This window comes from Sceloporus occidentalis, unplaced genomic scaffold, assembly GCF_023333645.1.
Source record: "Sceloporus occidentalis isolate IW3139 unplaced genomic scaffold, rSceOcc1.0.p SCAF_3, whole genome shotgun sequence".
Classification (NCBI taxonomy): domain Eukaryota; kingdom Metazoa; phylum Chordata; class Lepidosauria; order Squamata; family Phrynosomatidae; genus Sceloporus; species Sceloporus occidentalis.
This window is the reverse complement of record NW_028316983.1, coordinates 17787608-17811929: the sequence shown is the minus strand read 5'-3', so window position 1 is coordinate 17811929 and position 24322 is coordinate 17787608. Positions and strand designations below refer to the sequence as shown.

General features: G+C 39.3%; 1 protein-coding gene across 4 annotated transcripts in view; it reads right to left on the bottom strand.

Moving 5' to 3' along the window:
• The window catches only part of LOC149315613 (serine/threonine-protein phosphatase 4 regulatory subunit 1-like), a 69265-nt gene that overhangs the window by 4415 nt on the left and 40528 nt on the right, over positions 1 to 24322 (bottom strand). For all 4 annotated transcript variants that reach the window (XM_089513745.1, XM_089513744.1, XM_089513748.1 and 1 more), the window contains 11 exons: positions 23819 to 23977; positions 21622 to 21776; positions 20242 to 20690; positions 18240 to 18457; positions 17119 to 17208; positions 15438 to 15623; positions 15013 to 15174; positions 14375 to 14475; positions 5654 to 5774; positions 5425 to 5559; positions 902 to 1043 (listed from right to left, as the gene is read on the bottom strand). In XM_089513745.1, coding sequence (XP_089369871.1) covers positions 902 to 1043; positions 5425 to 5559; positions 5654 to 5774; positions 14375 to 14475; positions 15013 to 15174; positions 15438 to 15623; positions 17119 to 17208; positions 18240 to 18457; positions 20242 to 20690; positions 21622 to 21776; positions 23819 to 23977 — 1918 coding nt within the window. The remainder of the gene's footprint in view (positions 1 to 901; positions 1044 to 5424; positions 5560 to 5653; positions 5775 to 14374; positions 14476 to 15012; positions 15175 to 15437; positions 15624 to 17118; positions 17209 to 18239; positions 18458 to 20241; positions 20691 to 21621; positions 21777 to 23818; positions 23978 to 24322) is intronic.

Genomic DNA, 24322 nt, shown 5'->3' with positions numbered 1-24322 from the left:
TATTAGGAACAGACTTAAAACCAAAGTGGCTATTATTGCTATGCAATGTTTGTTTGTAAATCTAATATATGGCTATATTTAGGTTATCATATAACCCATGTGTTTGACCCATCTTAGAAAGGACATTATACATTTAGGAAAAGAGGAACCAAAATAATCAAGCCATTACAGCACCACAGGAATAAAACAGATTTATAAAAATTATGCATGGTGTGTTGACCAAGGACATAAATATTTTTCATCTTCTCTCATAATGCCAGAACTTAAGGTCATTCAATTAGAATGACTGGCAGTAGATTCAGGGCAGAGAAATGAACTACTTGATAAAATGTGTAATTAATGGATGGAATTCACTGCCACAAGATGTGGCAATGGCCCATGGCTTAGGTAGCTTCAACAAGGGATTAGATAAATTCACAGAAGTTAGCTTTATCTGTGGCTACTAGGTACAAAAATCAAATTTAGCTGCTATATATACGTTAAAAATTAACACTGCTGGGGCAGGTGACTGTTGGGGACAGCCGTTGTCCCCAACAAGCCTACAAGAAGGGCATGGTGTCATCTGGCTCGTCATTCTAGGAAAACAAGATGGGGAGTAGATGGACCTTTAGTCTGATCCAACCAGTCTCCTGTTCTATTACCTCCTTTTGTTCAAAGTCCCCAAAGAAACAACAGGAGGCAGCAGTCCTTACTCAAATATCAGAATTGCTACCAGAAGGTATGTCTGCAGTTAGAACCAAATTCTCTAACATACTTCATTCAAAAGGAATGTCCACAGTCACACTGATTTATACAAATAACATCTTTCATTTAGAATTAACCAGTGCAAGACAGCACTATTGCCTAGATACAGAGGTCACTATGTTACAAAAAAGTTTGTGTATGGAAGAAATCAGCATACCTTTCTCCAACAGTGTTTGCCTCAGAGCCTTGGCAAGCAGAACCCTTACATTTGGCACAGGATCAGAAGCCAAACTTAGAAGGCTGGGTAACAGATGTTCAACAAAATGGTCAACAGGCATACATTCTTCTTCTACTACTGCCTGTAATGACAAAAATGAGAAACCAAACACTTTGCTAACAGAATATCAAGTGTCAGTTTCAGCAAAAATCCTGCTACCACTGCTAATGACATTGTTGCTGCTGTATGCTTTTTCCATATGGCCTCCTATCTTTAGTGATATCTAAAGATTAACAATCAAGAGTTTCCAACAGAAAGAACATTGAGAAATCTCCTGCTCATCAGTGGTGGCCTGTTCATCAAATGACCATTCTTGAATTGGAAACGTCAAGAATCCATGACAGTATGATGTAAAAAAAGATCAACAGAAGGGATCTTGCTTTGGGCATTTTCTTTAGGGTGGGAAAATCTGATAGCATTCAGAGCAAGGCCTATTCTGCAACATCAATACAATTATGATATGGAAAGCTACTATAACCAAGAGCTGGGTAGAAGGAACAGTGAGAAACAGTGATAGATCTCTCTGGGTGATATGAATTGCTGAAAAAGAGCAACAACAGAAGAGGTTCCCTCCCTGCTTTCTAAATTATGTTCCTGAGACAAAAGAAAACTTGGCAATGAAAATATGAAGTTGATTTGTGTGAGACTGTGATCTCAGTTATGATAATGAAAACAAGCTAAATAGTAAGAGTATGTCTCACCTAGCCACTCTGAGTTCCTAAACTGGTAGAAGATGTGATATAAATAAATAAATAGTATTCCAGTGGGGGAAATACACTACAGAAAGACATAGGTGAGGGCCTTCTATGGTATGGTGCCCCAGCTGTAGAATACCCTCTCTCCCTTTTGACACCCAACTGGCATCAATACAAGTATTGTTCTGGCACCAAGTATCATATGGCTTTTTACTAAAGCTTTTGAGATTAACTCATTTCATCCATATCTGCGCATGTGCATGGTTTCAAATGGTCTTAAACTATTTTAATTTGTTTTAAACTGTCTTGTTTTACTTTGTTGAACTGTTCAATATGTCCTTAGTCTATTTTAAATTATTCTTACTGTTTTAAAATTTTACATTTATTTTATTTTACACTGCCTTGAGATCCTTGGATGTAGAGCAGAAAATAAATGTTTAAATTAGTAAATTTAATAAAATCATCAATAAATTATTTTGAATGTGACTTCCCACTGGAAAAGATCAGTGTTTTAGTTAAAATGTAAGACAGGCCATACAAATCTCAAATCTGCCACCTTGCTGTTACAATGTGGATACAAGACTGAGCTTTGAAATCAAGAAGCCTCTGTCTCAGGTTTCATCTGCAGTATGGAAGTTATAATTTTAGTCTATTTTGTAGGATTGTAAGGATTACAATAAAATGAATATGAAGCACTTAGAAAACTTGTGCACTGCTCTGCTGTACCCTCTAGAGAAACAAGTAGTAATAGCAGAATACAATGATTTATGGAATAAACTCATGAAGGAGACTCCTCAGGTTCTCTTGTAGTAAACATTTAAGCAGTAATGCAGGCATACTGTGAGATCAGAGCAGCTAAGTAAACAGTATTTATAAAAAGGCAAGATGAAGAGATAGGGACAGAAAGGGGGAAAACTGGCAAGAGTTAAAGCAGTATCGCTGTGTTAACATTTCCCTAAATAAATATAGATCTGAAAGACCTGTAACATTAATTTAATAAAACATTCCACTATAAAGCTCTCCTGCTTACACATGAAACACCTGCTTTTGATTGTCAACAAAAGGAAAGCAGAAAAGGGGTGGAAGAGAGTTCCAGAGGGTGGGAGCAGCCACTGAGAACCCGTGTCTTCACCAAGCAAGCCTGTGATGGTGGCAGGATCGAAAGAAAGCCTTCCCCTGAAGATCTCAGAGTTCTTGCTGGTTCATAATGATTTCAGCATTCAGATAGTCTGGACCTAAGCAGTATAGCATTTTCTAGGTCATTACTAACACTTTGAATTGTATCAGGAAATGAACTGATAGCTAATGAAGCTGTTTTAACAAGAAAATTATATGTCCCCCTATAAATATTCCTGGTCAGCATTCTGTCTGCAGCATTTTGGACCCATTGAAGTTCCTTACAGTTTTCAAAGGCGGCCCCGTATAGAGTATGTTACAGTACTCCAAACAAGATGTAATTAAGGCATGTGTCACCGAAGCCAGATCTTACATCTCAAGGGATGGCTGAAGCTGGTACACTAGCCTTCACTGTGCAAATGCACTCCTGGACACTGCTAAAACCTGAGCATCCAGGCTCACAGTTGAATCCAGAAAAACATCCAAGCTGCGAGCCTGAGATTTCAGAGGGAATGTAGCCCCATCCAGCACAGGCAGACTCCCTATTTCCTGATCTGCATTTCAATGGTTCAGGAACACCTATGCCTTGTCTGGATGAAGTTTACATTTGTTTGCCCTAATCTAGTCTATTACTGACAACAGACACTGATTGAGTACTGAGGTGGCTTCTGTGGAATCAGATGGGAAGGAGAGTTAAGGTTTGGTGTCATCAGCATATTGGTGACACTGCATCCCAATACTCTTGATGACCTCTCCCTGCAGTTTTATGTAGATGTTAAACAGCATGCGGGAACAAAACACAACTCTAGGGGACCCCACTGGCCAACTGCCAAGGCAATGTACAGGTGTCCCCCAACACCATCTTCTAAGTAAGGCCCTCCAACAAAAACCACAATCACTGCATAACAGTGCCCCCATGTCTCATCCAAGCAAGTTGGCCCAGAAAGATACCATAGTTGATAGTACTGAAAGGTGCTGAAAAATCCAACACAGCCAACAAGAACACACTCCTCCTGTCCAATTCCCTGCATAGGTCATCCACCAAGGTGACTGAAGCTATCGCCATCCCATCCATTTCATCCTTATGGAGCTGGGAGGCTACCACAAACTCCAGAACCATGTCCAAAAATTGAATGTCAGAGACTGGCCGATAATTATTCAGAATGGTGGGATCCAGTGAGGTGGTTTTTAATTTTTTTTAGTAAGAGCCTCACCACAGCCTCTTTTAGGCAAGATGGAAACCTCCTTTACTGCAGTAAGACATTCACTACTCCCCTTACCCACTCACTCAGTCCCCCTCTATCTGCTTTCAGAAGCAAGGAATGGCAAAGATCCAGTATACATGTGGCAGCTCTCACTTTCCAAGGATCCTGTCCATATCCTCAGGCTACACAAACTGAAACATTTCTAATAATACAGGACAACTAGGCACCAAGATTACATCCGCTGGACTTATCTAAATTACAGCATCCAAGTCACAACAGATAATCCAAGTGACTTTGTCTCCAAAGTGTCTTGTAAATTTATCACAATGGGCTGTCCAGTAGTCTATTTTTTTTTTTTTGTGAACTATGGTGTAAAAGCCCCTGACCACTCAAAACAGCTTTGCTGGACAACATTGTGCACACAAAATAGGGGCAGAGAAGTGTAATTTCTTTGTTGCCACCATCGCAATGGCATAAGCCTTTCAATGAGAAATAGCCTATGTTTGGTTGGACTCATTCTAAGTCTTCTGCCATCACTCTAGTCTCTGTCCCATACATTTCATCACCACCAGCTCCCTAGTTAACCAGGGAGCTCACTGGCACCACTACACGGGAGGGGATCAATCATGCCCACTGCCCTGGCCATTTCCTTATTCCAGAGAGCAGCCAGGGCTTCGACAGCATCACCTGCCAAGACAACAGGAAATACCTCAAGGGTGTTGAGGAATCCATCTGGACCCACAAGTCTCCAGGAAGAGACATCTTAATCAAGCCCCCAGTCATGCAGAGATTCCAAGTCCCACTGAGTCTAAATTCCACCAGGTAGTAATCAGTCCATAACAACGTAACTACAGAAAATTCCTCCACATCCAGATCACTTTCACCCCACCCAGAACTGAAAAGCAAGTTCAGAGTGTGTCCTGGAGCACATATTACTTGGGATAGACCGATGTTTGTCATGGCAGATATGAAGTCCTGAGTTGCTCCTGACAGAGAGGTATCCACATGGATATTGCAGTCCCCCAGTACAACAAAGTGAGGGGATTTCAACACTGCCACTGAGACCAATTCAGCCAGCTCAGAAAAAAAGACTGTTGAGCAGCAGGATGGGCAGTACACTAACAGAATCCCTATTTTGCTCTGGCCTCCCACCTTCAAAACACATACTCAAAATCATCAGTCTGTGGTACAGGGCACCTGGTGGAGGAGACGGAATTCCAACAGACCACTTCCATTCTGCCTCCACTTCACATCCCCCTCCCGCCCCGGCCAAGCCCCTTCCTGCTGGTGTATGGAGAGTCCATGAGGAGAAAGCTGGGAGAGATTAGCTCCTGCCCCAGTTTCATCCAGCCAGGTCTCCATAATTTCAGCAACAGAACTATAATGTTCTTTACTGACATCCCAATCATAGAAGAAAGAGAGGAAGAGAACAAAGAGACAGACCTACCTGGCAGATGAAAGCAAATGCCTGTCTTCCAACCCACTTAGAACAATGGCGGAACCTCACAATCAACTCATTAATGAAATTTAATCCCAAAGCGTTTGCATTGTTTACATAAAATTTCTGTAGTATTGCTACAACCTGGAAAAAATATCAGAAGGAAGAATCAAACTAGTAACAAAATTTCCTCCGAGAGATGCACCATGTATAATAAATGTAAAGTGCAACAGCTTACCAGCCTGAAGGAGATCCACCTGACTTCAGAGACTTTATCTGAGCATAGAGTCAGTGCAATATGCCTTAAATAGTCATACACATCATTGGGATTATAGAGTTCAAGTACCAAAATGAGTTGCCTAAAAAAGAGAGAAATGAATATTCACAATAATGCTTTAAGGCTAGTTGTTATAATTTGCTTTCAAACTTTACCTTAGGTTGATGAGTAGCACATGAATACGTTATTATGAATGCAAGGCTATGGGTGTTACTTCTGTTATTTTGTTAGGGTTAGGAGCTGTTTCCAGTGCAACTGACAAAAATCAGAGACAAGAACTTAAACTCTGGATCCATCAAAGTGAAGCCAACTACACTCAAATGTGCAAATTAGATAAATGGTGCAATATAAACAACTTGCCATACCCACAGTATACCTGCACAAATTTGTAGGTAATATCATCATCTATGCTGCAGATAGGAGGTTAAAGGTAACAGAACAGTAGCCTGCCTACAGCCGGGGGTAGGCAACTGAACTAGGACTGCAGTACAGCTGCCTACAGCAGGGGTGTTGTATCTGCCACGGGGCTTCCCCAGGGACTGCACAGCCTATCAAAAATGCTGTGGTGATAAACATGTAAATACCTAAATGTACAATTCTGGTTTTAAGTAATAGATTTTTTTATGTCAAGTGATGATGAAAACATGAATTCGTCTTTTTTTTGGTCCAGAACAATGGTGGACTGGGGATTCTGGCAAGGTCAAGGGATGCAAAAACAGCTTGGGGAGGGGCTGCATGCCTCCTCCAGGACTCAATTTTATCATTCCATTGACCAACAGCTATTTGCGGAGTAACCTCATGGTCAGATTTTGAACTGAATCTTCCTCACACAATCAAAGCCAGCTGTCATTAGACACACAGGCAGAAGAGAGAGAGAGAGAGAAAAATTAGCTACCTTAGCTTCTGTATGGATTTAAAACTGAGATTGGCCCTACAAGATAAAGATGCTCCTGGTCAGTTGGATCAGAGAACAGAGATTCAGCTTGAATCTCTTCCTCTGAAATCTCAAGTTCGCAGGTTAGGTTTGCTCCAGAACCTAGATCTTAGTCCAGATGCCCAGGTTTTGACTGTGGCCATGAGTGCATTTGCTCATTTATAACTAGTGCACCAGCTGCCCCCTTTTCTCGAGACATCAGATCTGGTTATGGTGACACAAGCCTTGATTACCTCCTATTTGTACTACTAGAACTCACTCTACATGGAGCTGCCTTTGGAAACTGTTCAGAAATTTCAGTGGGTCTAAAATGTTGCAGCCAGGCTGCTGACCAGGGCTAGGTACAGGGACTTTGTAACTCCCTTGTTGAAACAGCTGCATTGGTTACTGGTCTGACTGTGGGCAGAAATTTAAGTGTTGGTTTTGACCTTTAAAGCCCTACACAGCTTGGGCCCAGACTATTTGAAAGACCGTATCTCCTTATATAAACCATGGCATGCATTGAAATCTGCAGGGGAGGGTTTTCTTGCAGTCCCACCACTGTTGCAGGAGCAGTTGGTAAGGACTCTCTGTGGTCACTCCCAGGCTGTGGAAGTGCCTTCCACAGGAGGTTCAGTTGGCTCCCTCCCTTCTTTTTTTCCATGGCAGGTGAAGATATTTTTATTTAGGCAGACTTTTGAATAGTAAACTATTAATGCTAGCAATTATTTTTAAATACACTGTAAAAATACATAAGCAGCCAAAGGTCCTCTCAAATGTAACCCTAGTTCTTTGACTAGTCATCTGTGAACTCAAACAAATAAGGTCTATGCCTGTGCAGTGCACTCTTTGGAATCTTCTAGAGCTATCACACAAGCTTTTGGGTAGTAAAGCCACCTACCCTTTTGGCATCTTATAGCAGCCTTACCGCCAATCCCCCTCAGCTCCATATATGACACAACAGCAGCACTCAAGGAGGTCAAGAGAAGCAGGACACAATATGGAAGGACAGGCAGGTGTTGTATGCATTTACAAATGACCACTCAAAGAACCATAGTTACAAGTATACAACCTGTTCTCCTTCTTTGTGGTCCCTGTGACTCACACAAATGGAATAATAGCAATTGATTAACCAAGGAGGTGGGAATGTCATATTACAGCAGAAAATGCATGTCCAAGCATCCAGTCTGTAATGGGAAATAAAAAGCAGAGGCTGCAACCACACAACAGTTCTGCAGACATCATCCAGTGGTATGCCACTCAGGAAGGCAGAAGATGCAGCCACTCCTCTAGCTGAGCATTCGTGAACTCAGGCTGAAGATTCCTTCCTGACCAGTTCATAAGCTAGGTGGATCATAGAGACCACCCATTTTGAAAGACATTGTGCTGTAACCAGCAGACCTAACTTTGAAGACAAATAGCAACATCAATGTAGAATGCTAAAGCCCATCTAAAGTCCAAAGAGTAAAGAATCCTCTCCAAATTGGTTGTTGGATTCTGCATGAATGCAGGCAAAACAATGTCTTGATTGATATGAAATGAAAGAACAACCGTGGGTAAACAAGAAATGTCAGGTCTGAGGACAACCTTGTCCCAAGTAAAAACCTAAGTAGGGTTGGTCAACTCATAGAGCACAAAACTGTCCAGCGCTCCTGGCAGAGGTTATGGTTATCAAGAAGGCAACCTTCCAGGTAAGTTAGCAAAGGTCACAGGAAGCCATTGCTTTGAAGGGTCTCCCACAGTGGTGTCCCTGAAACTGTATGTCATCCGGTGTGATCCGCCACCCCCTCCCCCACATCCCCCAGTGATGCCACTGGTTTCCAAGATAGTTGAGACAATACAAATTCAAGACTTCATGCAAGGTCAGTACCAAAATCAGCAGATATAAGTTCCAATAACCCTTCAGGAACTTCTTTATCAGGAGATGCTGGAAACATGATGGCCTCCCAATGAGCTGGAATCAAGATGAGATGGCAACCAAGTAGCATTTATGGAAGAAATAGAAATGTTTTTAGAAAGGTTAAGGAGGAACTCAAGAACATCTTGAATATGAGCCAGAATAGAGAAAGACCTCTGTCCAACATGAAGGATAGATAAGAATTTACTCCATTTGTAGGTAGGTGTAAGATATTTCTGTGGAAGGCCTATGCACTGCATTGATGACTACTTGAACAGCACTTGGTAGGAATCTTAGAACACCCTCCATGCAATTAACCTCTGAGTGTCTAGATCTCTGTGTTACACCCATCCCTCATGAAGATGAGTAAAAAGGTCTGGTTGGATTGGAAGGCAAAGATAAGTGTCCATGAGACGGAAAAGTAAAGCAAACTAAGGTTGTCTCGGCCACTACAGTGTGATGGGGATGCATCTCACACTGTTGGCCTTGAGGTCTGAAATCACACTGATGAGCGAAAATGGAGGAACAACATATACCAGTGGCCCTCCTGGAACAGAATTCCTGACACTGCCTGTGCTCGGTAGTGGTAAATAAGTCCACCTAAGGAGTGCCTCAAGTCTGAAAGACTATGGGAAGGGTATCAGGATGGAGCATCCATTTGTAGCACAAATCAGAGGATCTGCTAGAATATTCTCTACTCCCTGAAGGTGAATGATAGAGATGGTGATCCCTCTGAGGATGCATGAATTCCAAATGCACAGTGTGACATGCAGAACAGTGGTGGACTTTGTTTCTCCCTGTTTGTGTATACATTACTGTTGTGTCGCTTATCACTACTTGAATGGCTCTCCCATGAAGTAAAGTCTCAAAGGAGCAGAACATCTTTTCTATTGCTAACATCTCCAGGATGTTGCCATGGAGTAACACTTCTTCACTGGTTCATTTGCCTTGTATGGAAACTCTTTTCATGTGGGCTTCCCAGCCCTGTAGAGAGGCATCTGTGGTGTCTGCAATTTGTGGCTGAACAGATAGGAAGGGCATGCCCACCAGACTATGATCAGGATTGAGCCACCATCCCTGTGACTGATGAACTGTATTATGAAATGAATACACGGTGAATTCATCAGGGATTGAACTGAGGCAGAAACCACATCTGTAGAGGAAGCATCCTCAGTGTGACTGCCATAGAGGCAGCCATATGGCCAAGAATAACCTGGACTACTCTGGCAGACAACCTGTGAGTGCTTCGACACTTGAGAGCAGCATGTAATAGGATACAATACTGTCCTTTGGAAGATAGGCCAAAGTCATCATGAAAACAAGAATAGTGCTGATAAATTTCACTTGTTGAGATGGATTTAGGGGAAAAATTCAAAACTGACAATCAAACCTAACGAAGTAAGAAGGTTAAGAGTATAGTAGATGTCATGACATAGTTTGCCCTCAAATTCACAACAGGAAGCCAACCGGAAGTTCCAACTTGCCAACTGGCAAGCATGTGGTATCAAGTTTCCCTTTGGAGTTTCTGGCTTGGCATCAGATTCAAAGAGTAATCTCTTCAAAGCCAGCTGTACAGAAGAGCCAGATATAATCAGGACCAGTACTGAACATGTTAGTGCAGGAACTATGGCTGAAGACATTCTGGCTTTAGAATTGAAAACTTTAACACTTGTTCATACAAATGGGCCTTCAGGCAGATTCTAGGTTCTTCCAAGCCTGGATTGTGAAAGCTTTACAATGGGCACACAACCCCTCATTATGTCACACTCCAACCCATAATAGGCAATGAGAATGACCATTGTGGCCAGGGATCCTGGCGCTGCAGGAGGTACACCTCTTAAACAAAGTAGAAGCAGCAGACCCATCAAAGAATCAAGAAGCCAGTCAAGACAAAACCAATCAAGGGTGTAGCAAAAAAGATGAGCTAAGCCAAGCCAAAAACTGAAGAAAATCAGTTTGAGGGGCAAGCCAAAACTGTAGTCAAAACTGAATGAAGAAATCTATCATCAAGGAGTATAGCTCACTAGAAATGTTCCTTCAGTGCTGCTGATGCAGCAGACAAAAAGAAACTGAGGGGAATTAGCAGGAAGGGCACTATAAGGCAGCAAGTGGGTGGACAGAGTTACCAGGAAAAAGTTTGTAAAATAGCTCTAGATGGTTCCAAAAGGTGCACTGAGCAGGCAGAGATAACCCATTTGTGTGAGTCACAGAGACAACAAAGAAGCAGTGTTTTATCAGTAACAAATAAGTGTAACTTCTTACACTAAAAAAAGCATAACATTGTTCCCAGGCATTACATTGCCAGACATTATGTCAAAGGGGCATGACTTAAGAGAGAGGTAAGCTTGTTATATCAGTAAGGGATAAATGCAATTATTTTCTTTTCATATATAAGGTTAATCTGTATTTAATACTGTTAATTTTGTGCATTTAGACTAATGGTAAAGCAAGCTGGAAACTGTATTTTATAATTTTGAAATCCAGAGATGTCTATTGTCTCAGCTGAAGAAAACTTTGATGTTGAAATGGCTGTACAACTCCGGAGGTAGCCATCTTGCTGCCAGTGTTACCTTGCTTCCTTCCTGACCTGAATTATTGCCATTTATTTGAATTATTGCTTCTTATTGATTGTCATTGATTAGTCATTTGTTTTATAATCATATTTGATGACAAAGATTCCACAGAATTGTATGCACTCTTCCAAGAAGATGATTTTTGTCTACATTTAGCTGCTGCCATATTTAGTTTACAGCAGAACTTTGGAAGATTTGGACTATATTTGATTTTTCATTAGCAATTACATAGGTTGATATATGTATGGTGGTTAAATATTTCACTGTCTATCATTAGATGTTGGTGTTAACACATATTAATATATTTTGATACATAAAGGTTTCTCTAGTATCTTCATTAGTTTTTAGTACACGTACTTTGGGATATATAGTGCTGGGGCACTTTGCTATTCTCTCCCTACTGTTCTGGACTAGTGTTAGTGAAACCCTCCTGTTGTGTTTGGTTCTACTTTGAATGTGTATCATATAGTATTTTTTGTTTGGACTTTTTTTGGTTTGGACTTTATTCAGACATAAACACTGTTTACAGGAATGGGGGAAGTGTAGCCCATAGGCTACATGTGACCCCAACCCCCCTTTTTTGTGGATGAAGTCCCTCCTCTAGCCCCCAATCTTTTAAATAAGGGGGGAAAACATACATCAAAATGTATCTATATATTGCGTGGAGAGGCTATTTTACTTGAAAAACACTCTCTGATCTCCCTCTTTAAAAAAAAAATAAGCAAGCAAAACAAAACTGATACAAAAACCTCAAAGTGACCACTGGAAATACACATCTGGTCACTTCTGATTTTTGGTTAAAAATCTGGATATATGGCCTGTCACAGGGTGAAAACTGGCCCTAACTACAGTTATCCAGCATAACATATACTCTTACTAATGATATGATCATTAATATTATTTTGAAATGGTTTTATTTCCTTTCATTTATCTCTCTTTCTCTCTCTTAGCATAAATATTTAATATTCTTGTGTTTTATTTTGGATTATTCAGTACAGATAACAGCATGATTGGGAGTATGAACACTTGCCTAGTAGATTATTTTGTAAGAGGAATTCTTCAAATTTTATTTATTTTCATTATTTTATTTCATTTTTATCCCACCATTTGCCTAGTGTTGGTTGCAAGGTAGATAAATCAAGTGATTTTTAAAAAAAGAATAAAATTGCTTTTTCTTGAAACAGAGCATTTAGAAAGAAAAGTACAAATTACGTCAATAATCTCCTTAGAGGACATATACCTAGGAACTGTTACAGAAGGTATAGACATGACAGATCACCAAATCTCTTTATAAGAATCAAATAAAAGAAAATGTACTGAAATTTCATGGTATTCCCACTAGAGGTCAGAGTCATTTCACCAGAAGACAGAGGCAGTATGTTTTTACAGCAGAATATTTTTACATTAGAATATTGATTAGAACCAAGCAGAGTGTATAAATAATGCTTGAGAGAACCACTCAGGATGCAGAGGTATATGAGGATCACCCCATCACTGAGAAACCCACTGGGAGTTCAGGCAGGAGGAAGCAAATTATGTAGCCCCACTTCAGTTTGTTTGTAGCCCAGGGTGTGTTACTAAGACAGTGTTCTGACTGGCGATTTACTCTAGATCAGTGGTTCCCAATTTTTGGTCCTCCAGATATTTTGGACTTCAGGTCCCAGAATTCTTGACTCTTCAAACTGGCTAGGGCTTTTGGTAGTTAAAGTCCAAAATATCTGGAGGAACAAAGTTTGGGAATCTCTGCTCTAGATGAGAGACATGATCCTCTACGATCTCTCAGACACTTTTGATACCACTGATCAATGTATCCTACCGGATGAACTCTGCAGGATGAGAATAGGAGAGACAGTGTTCCATTCCTATCAACACAGGTAGTTCTAAAGAATGGTACTGAAAAACTCCTGTTCAGCCCCATGGCCCCTAAACTGTGTGGGAGCAGACAGGTCCATAATAGTAGGAGTTTTGGTGTCAGGTGTCATCAGTATACTTATAACAATAAGCTCTACTTTTCCTTGTCACCAGAATCAGCTAGGGTTATGCTGAGGTTGGTCCAGTGCTGTGGTGCTGGGTGAAAGACAATAAAATTGAAGTTGAATTCCAATTAAAATGGAGTCTGTGTCGATTAATTGTCTTTGGGCTAGGAACTAAGATCCAAAATATACTGTAGAAATAATCCAGTTTGAGACCACTTTAATTGCACTGGCTCAATGCTAGGGAATTCTAGAAATTGTAGTTTTGTGAGACAATTAGTTTTCTGTCAGAGAGCTCAGATGTCACATTGAACTACAATTCCCAGGATTCCCTAGCACTGAGCCAGGGAAATAAAAGAAGTTTCCAACTGGATTATTTCTGCAGTGTGTTTTGGACGTAAGTAAGCTATCTGCTCTGGATATGGTTGTACTTTCTCTGACATAGCAGGTGGATAGTTTGGAAGAACTCCTAGATCCACCTGTCATAGCAGGCCTAGCCCTTGGTATCTAATTCAACATCAGCTAAACTCTTCTGAGACAATCTAACCACAGTAGCCCATGTACTAGTAAATCTATAAATCATCTAAATCTATACCTGTACCTGGTTTTATATTTTCTTAAGATTGTTTAAAATGGTTCTAAATTGTCTTGTTTTAACTTGTGAGTTTGTTTAATATGGTTTTGGTCTGCTTAAATTAATTTTTTTACTGTTTTAAATCGGTTAAATTGATTTTATTATAACTCCACTCTGAGAATATATCATGGACATAAAAATAACTACTCTATCTTCAAATTCTGTTTTGTTCTGTAAGATTTTTTGCTTCACATTCATTGTGTATATAATTGTTTCAGATTATTTATAGCAACTCATAATGAGCCTGTTAGTACATTATATGCCTATAGCCTTAATATGAACAATTTTTGTAACAGTGCTTATTATATGAAGTCGAAGGCTTTCATGGCCGGCATCCATAGTTTTTGTAGGTTTTTCAGGCCATGTTCTAGAAGAGTTTCTTCCTGGCGTTTCGCCAGCATCTGTGGCTGGCATCTTCAGAGAGTGTTTGCCTGGAAAGGACTTGGGTATATATATTGTGTGACCTGGGAAGTGCTTATTATGTTTATATAACAGTTTCATTCATACAGCAGTTATTCATATATTGTGTAAACTCTTGTCCATCTTTGCTTGCTAAAAAGAAACACAGGATACTGAACTCATCTAAATTTGACAGAGGTTCTAAGTTTGTGTGGCTCCAAAATAACGAAGGTCTGGTTTATAGAAGACTTGAAAAGAACAAGCAATGCTACCTACAGTTCAGTTTTACTTACTCTGCGAGTTCATAACGAAACCGCCAATTTCTGCTGTTGTCTGTAACCACAAATTCTTGAAGCTGGTAAAGATAGTCCCTTCTTTTGTCAGCATGAAGGAGCTACAAAACAAAAACAAAAGGTGCACATTTCATCATCCCAGTTTGTTCTCATTAAATGAATATTTAAGCAAGCCAACTTCTGATGTGACTGAGAACTATTATTTTATTGAAAGGTGCATGAACAAGACCTTGTCACAAACATAGATGCCAACTCTGCAACATCATCACAGGTCCTAACAACACCCACATTAGCTTCACTTGCTCATCCGCCGTTATATGCCATCCTTTGTCAACAAGGCCCCTCAGTACTCTACTTTGGACAGAAAGACATATCTTTATGCCAGAGTGTAAAAAGATATAAATTGAACATTAGAAATTGGAATATGCAAACACCATATCAGTTTTAATTGGATCAGAACCTGCTTTTGAAAATCAGGTAGAAGGGTCAACAATGATGAAGCAGGGTGTACTCTTCAAAAATTAGAAAAAATAAAAGAAATTCTATAGAACAAGCTGATCTTCCCAGATACTTCTGAATGAGGCCCTTACTTTTATGGAAAAGATAGCCAACAAAGAACAAATATGAACAATTTTTACCTTAAGGAAGTCATAAAGATGTTTAAGGATTCCAATGCGCACTTCATCCAGATCTTTTAAGAAACCATTGAAAATAGGCACTAGATCTGCTGCTGTTAGCTGATCTCCCAAAATAACAGCCAGCTCATGAATGGAGAAAGCAAGTGTCCGACGCACCTTCCACTGTAAACAGTTAACATACGTAAATGTAAAAGAGCACTGACTGTTTTTGGAAAAATATTACAAAAATAAATCATAAAGCCTTTATACAAATCTTTCACGTGACTGTGCTTGGAATACTGTATATTTTAAAATAAATGTTTAACAGGCTTTGTTACACTTTTGGAGATGAGTTTGTTCTAATAACCATATAATCATTACACATCTGACATGTGCATCTGAGTAAGATTTGGTGTGAAGAAGCCTTTGACTCCTATATACTTTACCTGTACATCAGATGCCAAGGTTTCATATGTGTCTTTTAAACAGTGCCAATTCTGCCTGCCCAATGTTAAGGCTACACCAGGAAGGCTGTATGCACAGTGCTTTGCAATTTCTGTATCAACAGTCTGTGCACGGGCAGGGTCTGTCATAGATAAGTATTGGTCCAACAAAGGCTGAGGTATAATATCCTGGAGACAAAAAAAATAGTAAATTATTGATAATAATAAATTAAACAAGATATACAAGCACTAAAAGACAGCTGTTAAGCTGTTCTAGTACAGCAATCTATCTCCCTCTCCTGATGGTAATGGAAGAATGGTGGGGGAAAACACAGCAAAGAACAGCAACAGGTATATAATTTCCAGTAAGCTGGACACTACTTGCCATAATGAATACTTATCTTTTCCAAATTTTAAGAAACTTTAGTAAGTTTGATGAACAAGAAAGAAGATTGTGCTGATGGTGACTTAACACAGAGAAGTTTCAAATAAGAATATATGTCTATTATGAGTTGTAAAAAAAATACCCTGCACATATTACAGTAGAGTCTCGGTTATCCAACATTCGGTTATCTGACATTCCGGATTATCCGATGTTGGATAACTTGGGGGGTGTGGCTGGGGGCCTTTCTGTGCCCCAAAACACACCCCCAAACAGAAAAGGCCCCAAGTGGGTGGTAGTGGTGGCAGCGAGCACCACCAGGCCCCACCACCAGCTTCTGACCTGGCTTGGCTGCGGAGTCTGCCGGGGCTGAGAGGGCCAACTTCAAGCTGCAAAGGAGAGGACTGGGCCAAGCACCCAGTCCTCTCCTTTGCACCTTGCTTTCCCTCAGCCCGAAGGGAGTCCGCAGAGCCCTGTTCAAGCCACAAAGGAGAGAATTGGGCACTTGGCCCAGCCCTCTCCTTTGCAGCTTGAAGTCGGCCCTCTCAGCCCCGGCAGACTCCTCCCCCCCCCCCCCCCCCGCAGCCAAGCTGGGGCAGAAGCTGCGGTAGCTGCGGAAGAAGCAGGAGGTAAGCAGGGAAGGAGGGAGGGAAGGAGACAGGGAGGGAACGAGGGAGTGAGGGAGGGAAGGAAGGAAGAAGGAGGGAAGGGAGGAGGGGGAGGGGAGTCTGGATTATCTGACATTTTCAGTTATCCGACTATCAGCTGGCCCATTTATGTCGGATAATCGAGACTCTACTGTATTAAAATACATACATAATTAACAACAAGACATGGGCATGTCAATGTTTGTCTTACACAAATTAAACCTAGAATATATTCAGATTTATGGCTTCAACAGATGTTATCTTCTGAAACCAATATGAGTAACATACTCCGCTTTCAAGGTAGCAAGTAGCTTTTCTTCAAGCCAAATGTCATGTTCAGCTTTTTCCATTATAGATCACACGCTGAAGTATAGAACTCCAACATGGTGAATATCTCAGGTAAGAAAACTTGAGTACTTAGCTGAGTTAGTATAACATTGTACACAATGAGAAGAGGCAGGAGGAAAGTAGGGCAGTATCAGTGCATGACTAAGAACCCTGTTCACCCAGTGTCAGATTTAGATGACACTTTTTGTCTCTTTCACATAGTAGTTGATGAAAAAAGTTCAAATTCTGTCACAACCAAAACATTAAGACTGTTTCCATTATGAAAGATTAACCTCCCTCTACCATATTAACAAATGTTTAAAACAACCTGTAATTTTGATTTATCCTCTTCTAGAGGTGAATCATTCTCATCTGTCCCTAAAACTTTGTTGGTCCCATTTTGTTGCTCTTCTAACTCCTGTAAAAATATGATACATTATTTGAACCAGTACATTAAAATGTAATACAATTCAAACTATGAATATGCCAGTAAGAAATTAATTCAAGCTTCTGTGATAAAGATGTAGACCAAACAAGCAAAAAGTGTAATAGACAGGAAAAGGTAATACTGTACATCCATATTTGATGTTTAAAATATCTTATATGGAAGCTTGTAAAAGTTCAAAATATCTGTAATGACTGGTGCTTATCAGTATTTTGTGATACCAAACAAAGATAGCTCCATGTTATTCTTGTTTTATAAATGTGATTCTCCTAGGAAACATCTGGAAAAAAATATTTCTATTTGAACCTAAACCTGAAAATAATAGCTTAATATTATAAATTCTCGAATATTTAAAAGACTGTTTTACCCTAGTATTATGTTCTAAAACAGGTGTGGTACTTGTTAATTCATTTCTAACTGCAATCAGCCTGACTACCCACAATGTTACAATTCTACATTCCAGTTTTAAGAAAACACTGACAAAGTAGTCCAATATTTGCTCAGGGAAAACCAATTCACCAATGTATGCCTTATTTGTTTTGGCATATCTAGCAGAAAATTCCAAGTTCCATTTATACTCAACCCACTACCATCACACTACCTTTTCCCCTACACCACTAAAGGAACCATTCTGAACAGCCAATTGTAATTCTCAAACTGTCTCTTTATGGGGATTTGCCAGTCCAAGCATTTATTGAAAGTATTGGAAATCCTTGGTATTTAGCTGGATTTCAGAGGCTGGAGTTAAGGCAGTGTTGGGTTGTATATAGATAAACATGTAGGTATAATTTAACAACCTCTGCTAGTTACATTTGGATTCTATTTTAATTTTAGGCTCAATGCTCTACATTTTCAGGGTAGCAAGCCAATAGTCAAAATAAATAAATAGAAGCCTCTAGTGGTACAATATGAACCAAGCAAAGGTTGGTATCACTCTACCCACAAGAATGTATTTTTCTCTGACAGGAATGAGTAACTTTAACTTTGTTTAACTTTTTACTTACCACACTTTTTATTATAGTTGGAGAGGGTGGATTAATCACCTCCCCCTGGCTTGGTAAAGAAGACAGATTGCTCTCATTAACTGTACTGGGATCAGGGTCCAAAGTGGGTACATCTTCCTTGTGGTTGTCATTAACGTCTTCATTCTGTTTGACAGCATAGTCACTGACTGAATCAAGATGTGCAGCTCTGAGTGCAGCTGATAGTACTTGAACCTGAGCTGATTAGATGGAACAAATCCCATTAAATTAGTTTTCAGGCACTTCCTTTTAAACATAATAATAACCTTTGGCAAAAATACCATCTTTACAAAGAAGAAAACTGAGCCAGGAAAAATTAACAGAGAAATATATCATGTACTGTGAAACAGTATTTCTACTGTGCTTCCATTCAAAAACAATATTAGAGAAATTCATTGAGAAGCTGCCCAACTGGTTTATTTATTTATTTGATTCATATCCCACCTTTCTCTTAAAATGAGATCCAAGTTGGTTCTCCTAGATGCAAAGGCTTTTCTTTTCTTAATGATAACTTATGCATTGGTGAAGACTGAAATCCTATAAAGGCTTATTTAAATTTAGCATTTTTACAGGAAGTTCTGCTTATGTGATGGCTTAGCCACTGCAGAATTGTCAGAAACCAGAACTGGTTGAAAAGCAGTACCCATGTAAGGAAAATGAAGGAAATACGCTTGCACTAGGACTGTGTATGTGCTGACTGCAAAGTTCTCAGTCAGCTTGGTGTCTTTATTCCCTCTCATCTCACTTTGCAAGCAGCATGCATGGTCAATCCCAAGCGAACATCCATAGGCAAGAAGAACTGATGAAAGAGTGGATTCCTCATCAGATTAATGGAACTTGTCCTTCATTTCAAGTGTTGAAAGAGTGAATCATCAGGGAATGGGGTGTCAAAAGGTGGGGGCTTCATGTATAGAAATTAAAAGTCCACAAATGCAGAGAAAAACAAGTGTGCATTTCTAGCACATTTGAACATTTCATTGTTTCTGATATGTTATTTCTCATAGTTTATATATCCATATTTGGTTGTCATTTGTTGTACATTTAGGTTTTACAAAAAGATATATTTACACAAAATGGTCTGTATTTCAATCTGATGATTTACTAGAACAGTACAACTTAAAGGGGTGATACCAGAACTAGTGCTGGTCCCTGAGCCAGTGTTTGCTGGTCCAGGCAAGTTTACTGGAGAAAAAAGAAACAACTGTATGTAATAGGCACAAATTTAATACCACTCTTGGAATGTTGGAGGAAAATACTTGTGGGTCCCTCACATTAGATAGCCTGAAAAGTACTATACTAGGAGACTGGTGGCTAAAGATTGCAATCCTAACCACACTACTGAACAGAGCAATACTTAGGTCTAGACTCATGATGGCGAACCTATGGCATGCGTGCCAGGGATGGCATGTGATGCCATTTCCCCTGGCACACGGCTGGGGGAGGAAGAAGATGTGCATGCCAGAAGACTTTTTAATTCAGGCACTCGGCCCCTAAAAGGTTTGCCATCACTGGTCTAGACTCTAGAAGAAATACATTTTGGACTCACTGCATTTAGCTGAACTTTTATGTAGAATCACTTAAACAAATTACACTTGAAGATATTGTATTGCTCCAGAAATGTTATCAGGGGTCTTGAGATCACCTCTGAAAAATCATATCAGAAACCCTTTTTTTCTGGGGTATAGCTCAGGGTATATGCAGTTTTCAGAGAGGGGAAAGCAACTGAGGTCATCCCCAGTACCAATATGGCTGTTCATAGCAGCTCATGCAATAAGATATTTTGATCAATTGCTGTTTGGAGGCAGACACCATTTGCTAGCTATCAGTTACAGAACAACGTATTTTTTGCTGTACAAGGGAACATCGTGCAGGTTTGTAAATGGTTCTTTATCATAATGAAGCAGTCATTATGAACCATCATAGCTAGAGCAGAATCTCCTGGACAAGTACAAAGTTGTTACATATGGAGAATGAAGGATCTTACCTTGAACATCTGGGTCATCTATATGCTCCTGCAAACTCTGCAGAACCTTTTTAATCTCACTGCTGGCCACGCAGTTATTACAAAGAACTTCTGACACTGAGCAGCTCTCTTCATGTATCTCAGTTTTGCATTGAAGCAGCTCTAAATCCTGGCTTATGTCAGGAAGTGGGGGGCGCCAGTACAGAAAAGTATTAAACACATCGTCAGCAGACTGGATTCCTGTGTTCATTCCCCGATAACTGTTAATTTCACAGTCTTTAATATCTTTAGTCACAAAAGGACCAGCATGGTCACTCTGATTCAATATAGTTTGGTCTACTCCAAAATTAACATGTATGGCTGAACCTTCTTCATGTGCACCTGAACTTGATGTTTCAGAACGAGGTGTGCAGTTAACATAAGATTTCTCTGTAAATATTTCCAATTTATTTTCCATTGGCTTCTCTGAACTGATAAGAAAATTATTGTTAGGTAAAACCAAAGAATAACAGTTTCATAACAATGATAAAACAAAGGCTCTTGGAAAATGTTGGGATTTCAATAGGGTTTAGATGGCTGAGCCGAGATTTGATCCCTGATCACCAGAGTCATAGTCCAACACTCAAACCACTACACCATGCTGGCTCTCAACGATTACATAGAGCCATCAAAATAATAATAATAATAATAATAACAACAACAACAACAACAACAACAATAATAATAATTTGTTTTATTTATATACCGCTATTCCAAAGATCATAGCGGTGAACAGCAAGTAAGCTAATTAGCAAGTAAGCTAATAAACAGCATAGAGGTTTTATTTTGAGAGCTTCTCCCCAGTTGTATTTAACATGAACAACAGGATGAGAAAGAAAATCAAAACCCAAAAACCATGATGGAATCACTCAAGTACCAAATAGAAAAACCTTAGATGTAGCTCAAAGCAGCAAGCTAGCTCTTCCAAGAATAACTCCTGTCATTAGATTCCTGTTTAAAAAGTGGTTTGAAATCTACAGTTTATCTTCCCATCACCTTCATAGCTCAACAGTACTTTCATACTTCTAAAGTAACTGCATTGACTACTCTCGCAAGATAAGCATTAAATCATTTCTTCATCACAAGCTTCCCTGCACAAATGTGATTTCTGGAACTAGCTAGTTTAGTGGTCACAGTATATTCCCCTACATTTTAAAAATTATTTATACAGCTCATGGTAGTCCTATTTCACTTCACTGTATAAGTTTTAAAAGATCCATATATTGAAATTACAACTACCAAAGCTAAAACCCCAGATTTGAAAACCCCGCTATCAGTTTCTTTTCAATTTTCTACGTTACACAAAAGAACAGTTCAGTGTTCAAGTTGACCGTATAAATCTTTAACATTAAATCACTGTACCTAGATGGCGTGTTGCTTGCATTTTTGCCAGCTGGACATGGACTGGAAGGCCGGATACTGAGTGTTCCATCCTCCCGAATGTAAAGTCCAGCACTGGAAGGGTTTGCAAAAGTAGAAATAAATGGCCCAAGTGACTGGAAAGCAGCTTGGCGTACCTAGAATATGCAAAACTTAAGATGACACCATGGATCTAATAGTAATTCTCAGAGTTAAGAATACAGAAGCCATGGTAGTTTGCTATTCTAACATTATACAAAAGTAACAATTAACTCTGATTGGTAGATGTAATACATTTTATTTGGTTTACTCAAGAAACCAAAACTTAGTAGGGCACATATATTCAGTCCACAATTTTCTGCAAAAGCAGAAGGTAGCTCATAATTTAATATAATTAATTAGTAAGGTTTCAACTCTTCCATGAATTTAGACCGACAGACCAGTGTCAAAAAGTATCTTAAAATAGCTGCTTTAAATCTATCATCATAATGGCAATGTAAATTATACCAGCCACAGTTACTTTCTTTAGGAATGGGGAAACCAATATGAAACCTGAAAAGTGATCCCCTTGATTCAGACTCTATACTTGTAAGGCAGACAGTTGACCATCTATTTAGAATTGCATGCCTGAGGCCAAGCTAACAGGAGGAATTGCACATGCTGTGCCAGATGCTCATACAGCAACATAGCTTGGGGAACATAACTTTATTTCATTCATTTACTGACATAAGTAAAACCAATCCAGAAAGAAAGTAGTACAAGACTAGAATTTAGTACTCATATCTAACACTTCACAGAGGATAGTTTATTTATCTAAATTTAAAGGAAGCCAGTTCAGAATAAAAACCATACACACTAATAAATACTACATTGTATTCAAGATGACAGGAATAATTAATTTGTCAGACTACCATGGCTGAATATATCACAGATTCTGCCATATCACTTAAAATGAACAAACATGTTAGCTCAGAAATTCAGAATTTCAGGATGCAAGTATTCACATGCACACAAATGCAAAGTGCCTAAACAGATACAGAACACAGACGCGATTTTCATTGACCATTGATTCTATGATTAATATATGAGAGATACAAGTTTGGTCCAAAACACACTACAGAGATAATCCAGTTTGAGACTACTTTAATTGCCTTGGCTCAGCGGTAGGGAATTCTGGGTTGTAGTTTATTGTGGCACCAACACTGTCTGACAGAGAAGGCTAAGTGTCTCACAAAACTACAGTTCCCAGAATTCCCTAGCATTGAGTCAAGGCAGTTAAAGCGATCTCAAATTGGATTATTTCTGCAGTGTGTTCTGGACCCTTGTTAACTTATTTAGATACAATTTTTGTTCCGATTTGTGAGAATGAAGTTGGAGGGACATAACACAGAAATTCCAAAACTGTCAAAACTGGCCTTGGTATTTATTTATTATTTATATAACCCCAACAATGAACATGATACTTTGCAAAGCATAACAGGATAGGTCCTCCATCTTGCAATCTGAAATTTAACATGGAGGTAATAATAAGAAAGGGGTGGGTGATGGCAAGCAGCAACAAAAAAAAAAGGGAAGAATCAGTTTATGTTAGTTGCAAATACAGTACTTAGATACAGTTACAGGACAGCACATAGTTAAGGGAATGTGCCAAAGAGGTGAGTCCTGAGATAGGGAGATGTTGCATTATAGCCACAAATGTTTACAACAGACTAAAATGAAAATAAAAAGGTCCCCCAATCCTTCCCTTCACTGAAGAAAAAGGAGAAATGTTAACTATGTGTCAGGGACCAGAAATGTAAACTACTGTCAGGGGTCAGAATCACCAGCCAGCATGACTAACTATTTTTTGAAAGTAATTTTGAAAGTTGTAGTCCAAGAAATTAACTTCGCCAAGCTCCTTTGATGTAACTTTAATGCCAATTATTATTATTCTGTTCTGACAGTTGGTCACAGGGCTTAACAGTGACTAATTAGGGCTTCTACCATGTAGAATTAACAATCTGAAACAGAATTTTCATTACATGCAAATACGTAGATAGGAATGGGGAGAGGGGAGAAATTCACATTAAAAATTTCTATCCATCAGTAATTGGCACTTGGAGGTCATAGTCCTTTGCACATGTTTCCTTGAATCCCAAGACACATCAGTCATTTATTGGTATAAACGGAAATTTAGGATTAACTAATCCCTTCCACTTACCCATCTGCATGGGTCACTGATGAGACTGATAAAGAGGGGAGACAACTTGCTCCTCCGAACTTCAGGTGAAATGGTATAGGAGACAGCCATAAAGCATTCAGCACAGGCTTTCCGCATGCCCCAAACACTGTCTGAGCACAGCTCAAAGAACTTCGGGATCTATCACAATAAAGGAAAGATATAGCAAATCAAACAGTTCTAAAATTGTTTTCTCCCCTGTTTTTCAATCTAGACTTTTCATTTATTTAAAAAGCATTTTTTTCCCAAATAATTATTTGAAGACTGGAGTAAAGAATACTTATTTTAAAAACTCCATTTGGCTAGTAGTTATTAATGAAGACAAGCAAATGATATCAACAATTTAAAAATAACTAAATATACATGTTCATATAGGCTAAGTGCATGAGCTTCAATCTTCTAAGTAAATACTCATGTCCTAGCAGAAAGCTAGGTTGCCTCAAACTGCCAATCTGATTTATTTTAGTCTATAATAAGAAACCAACG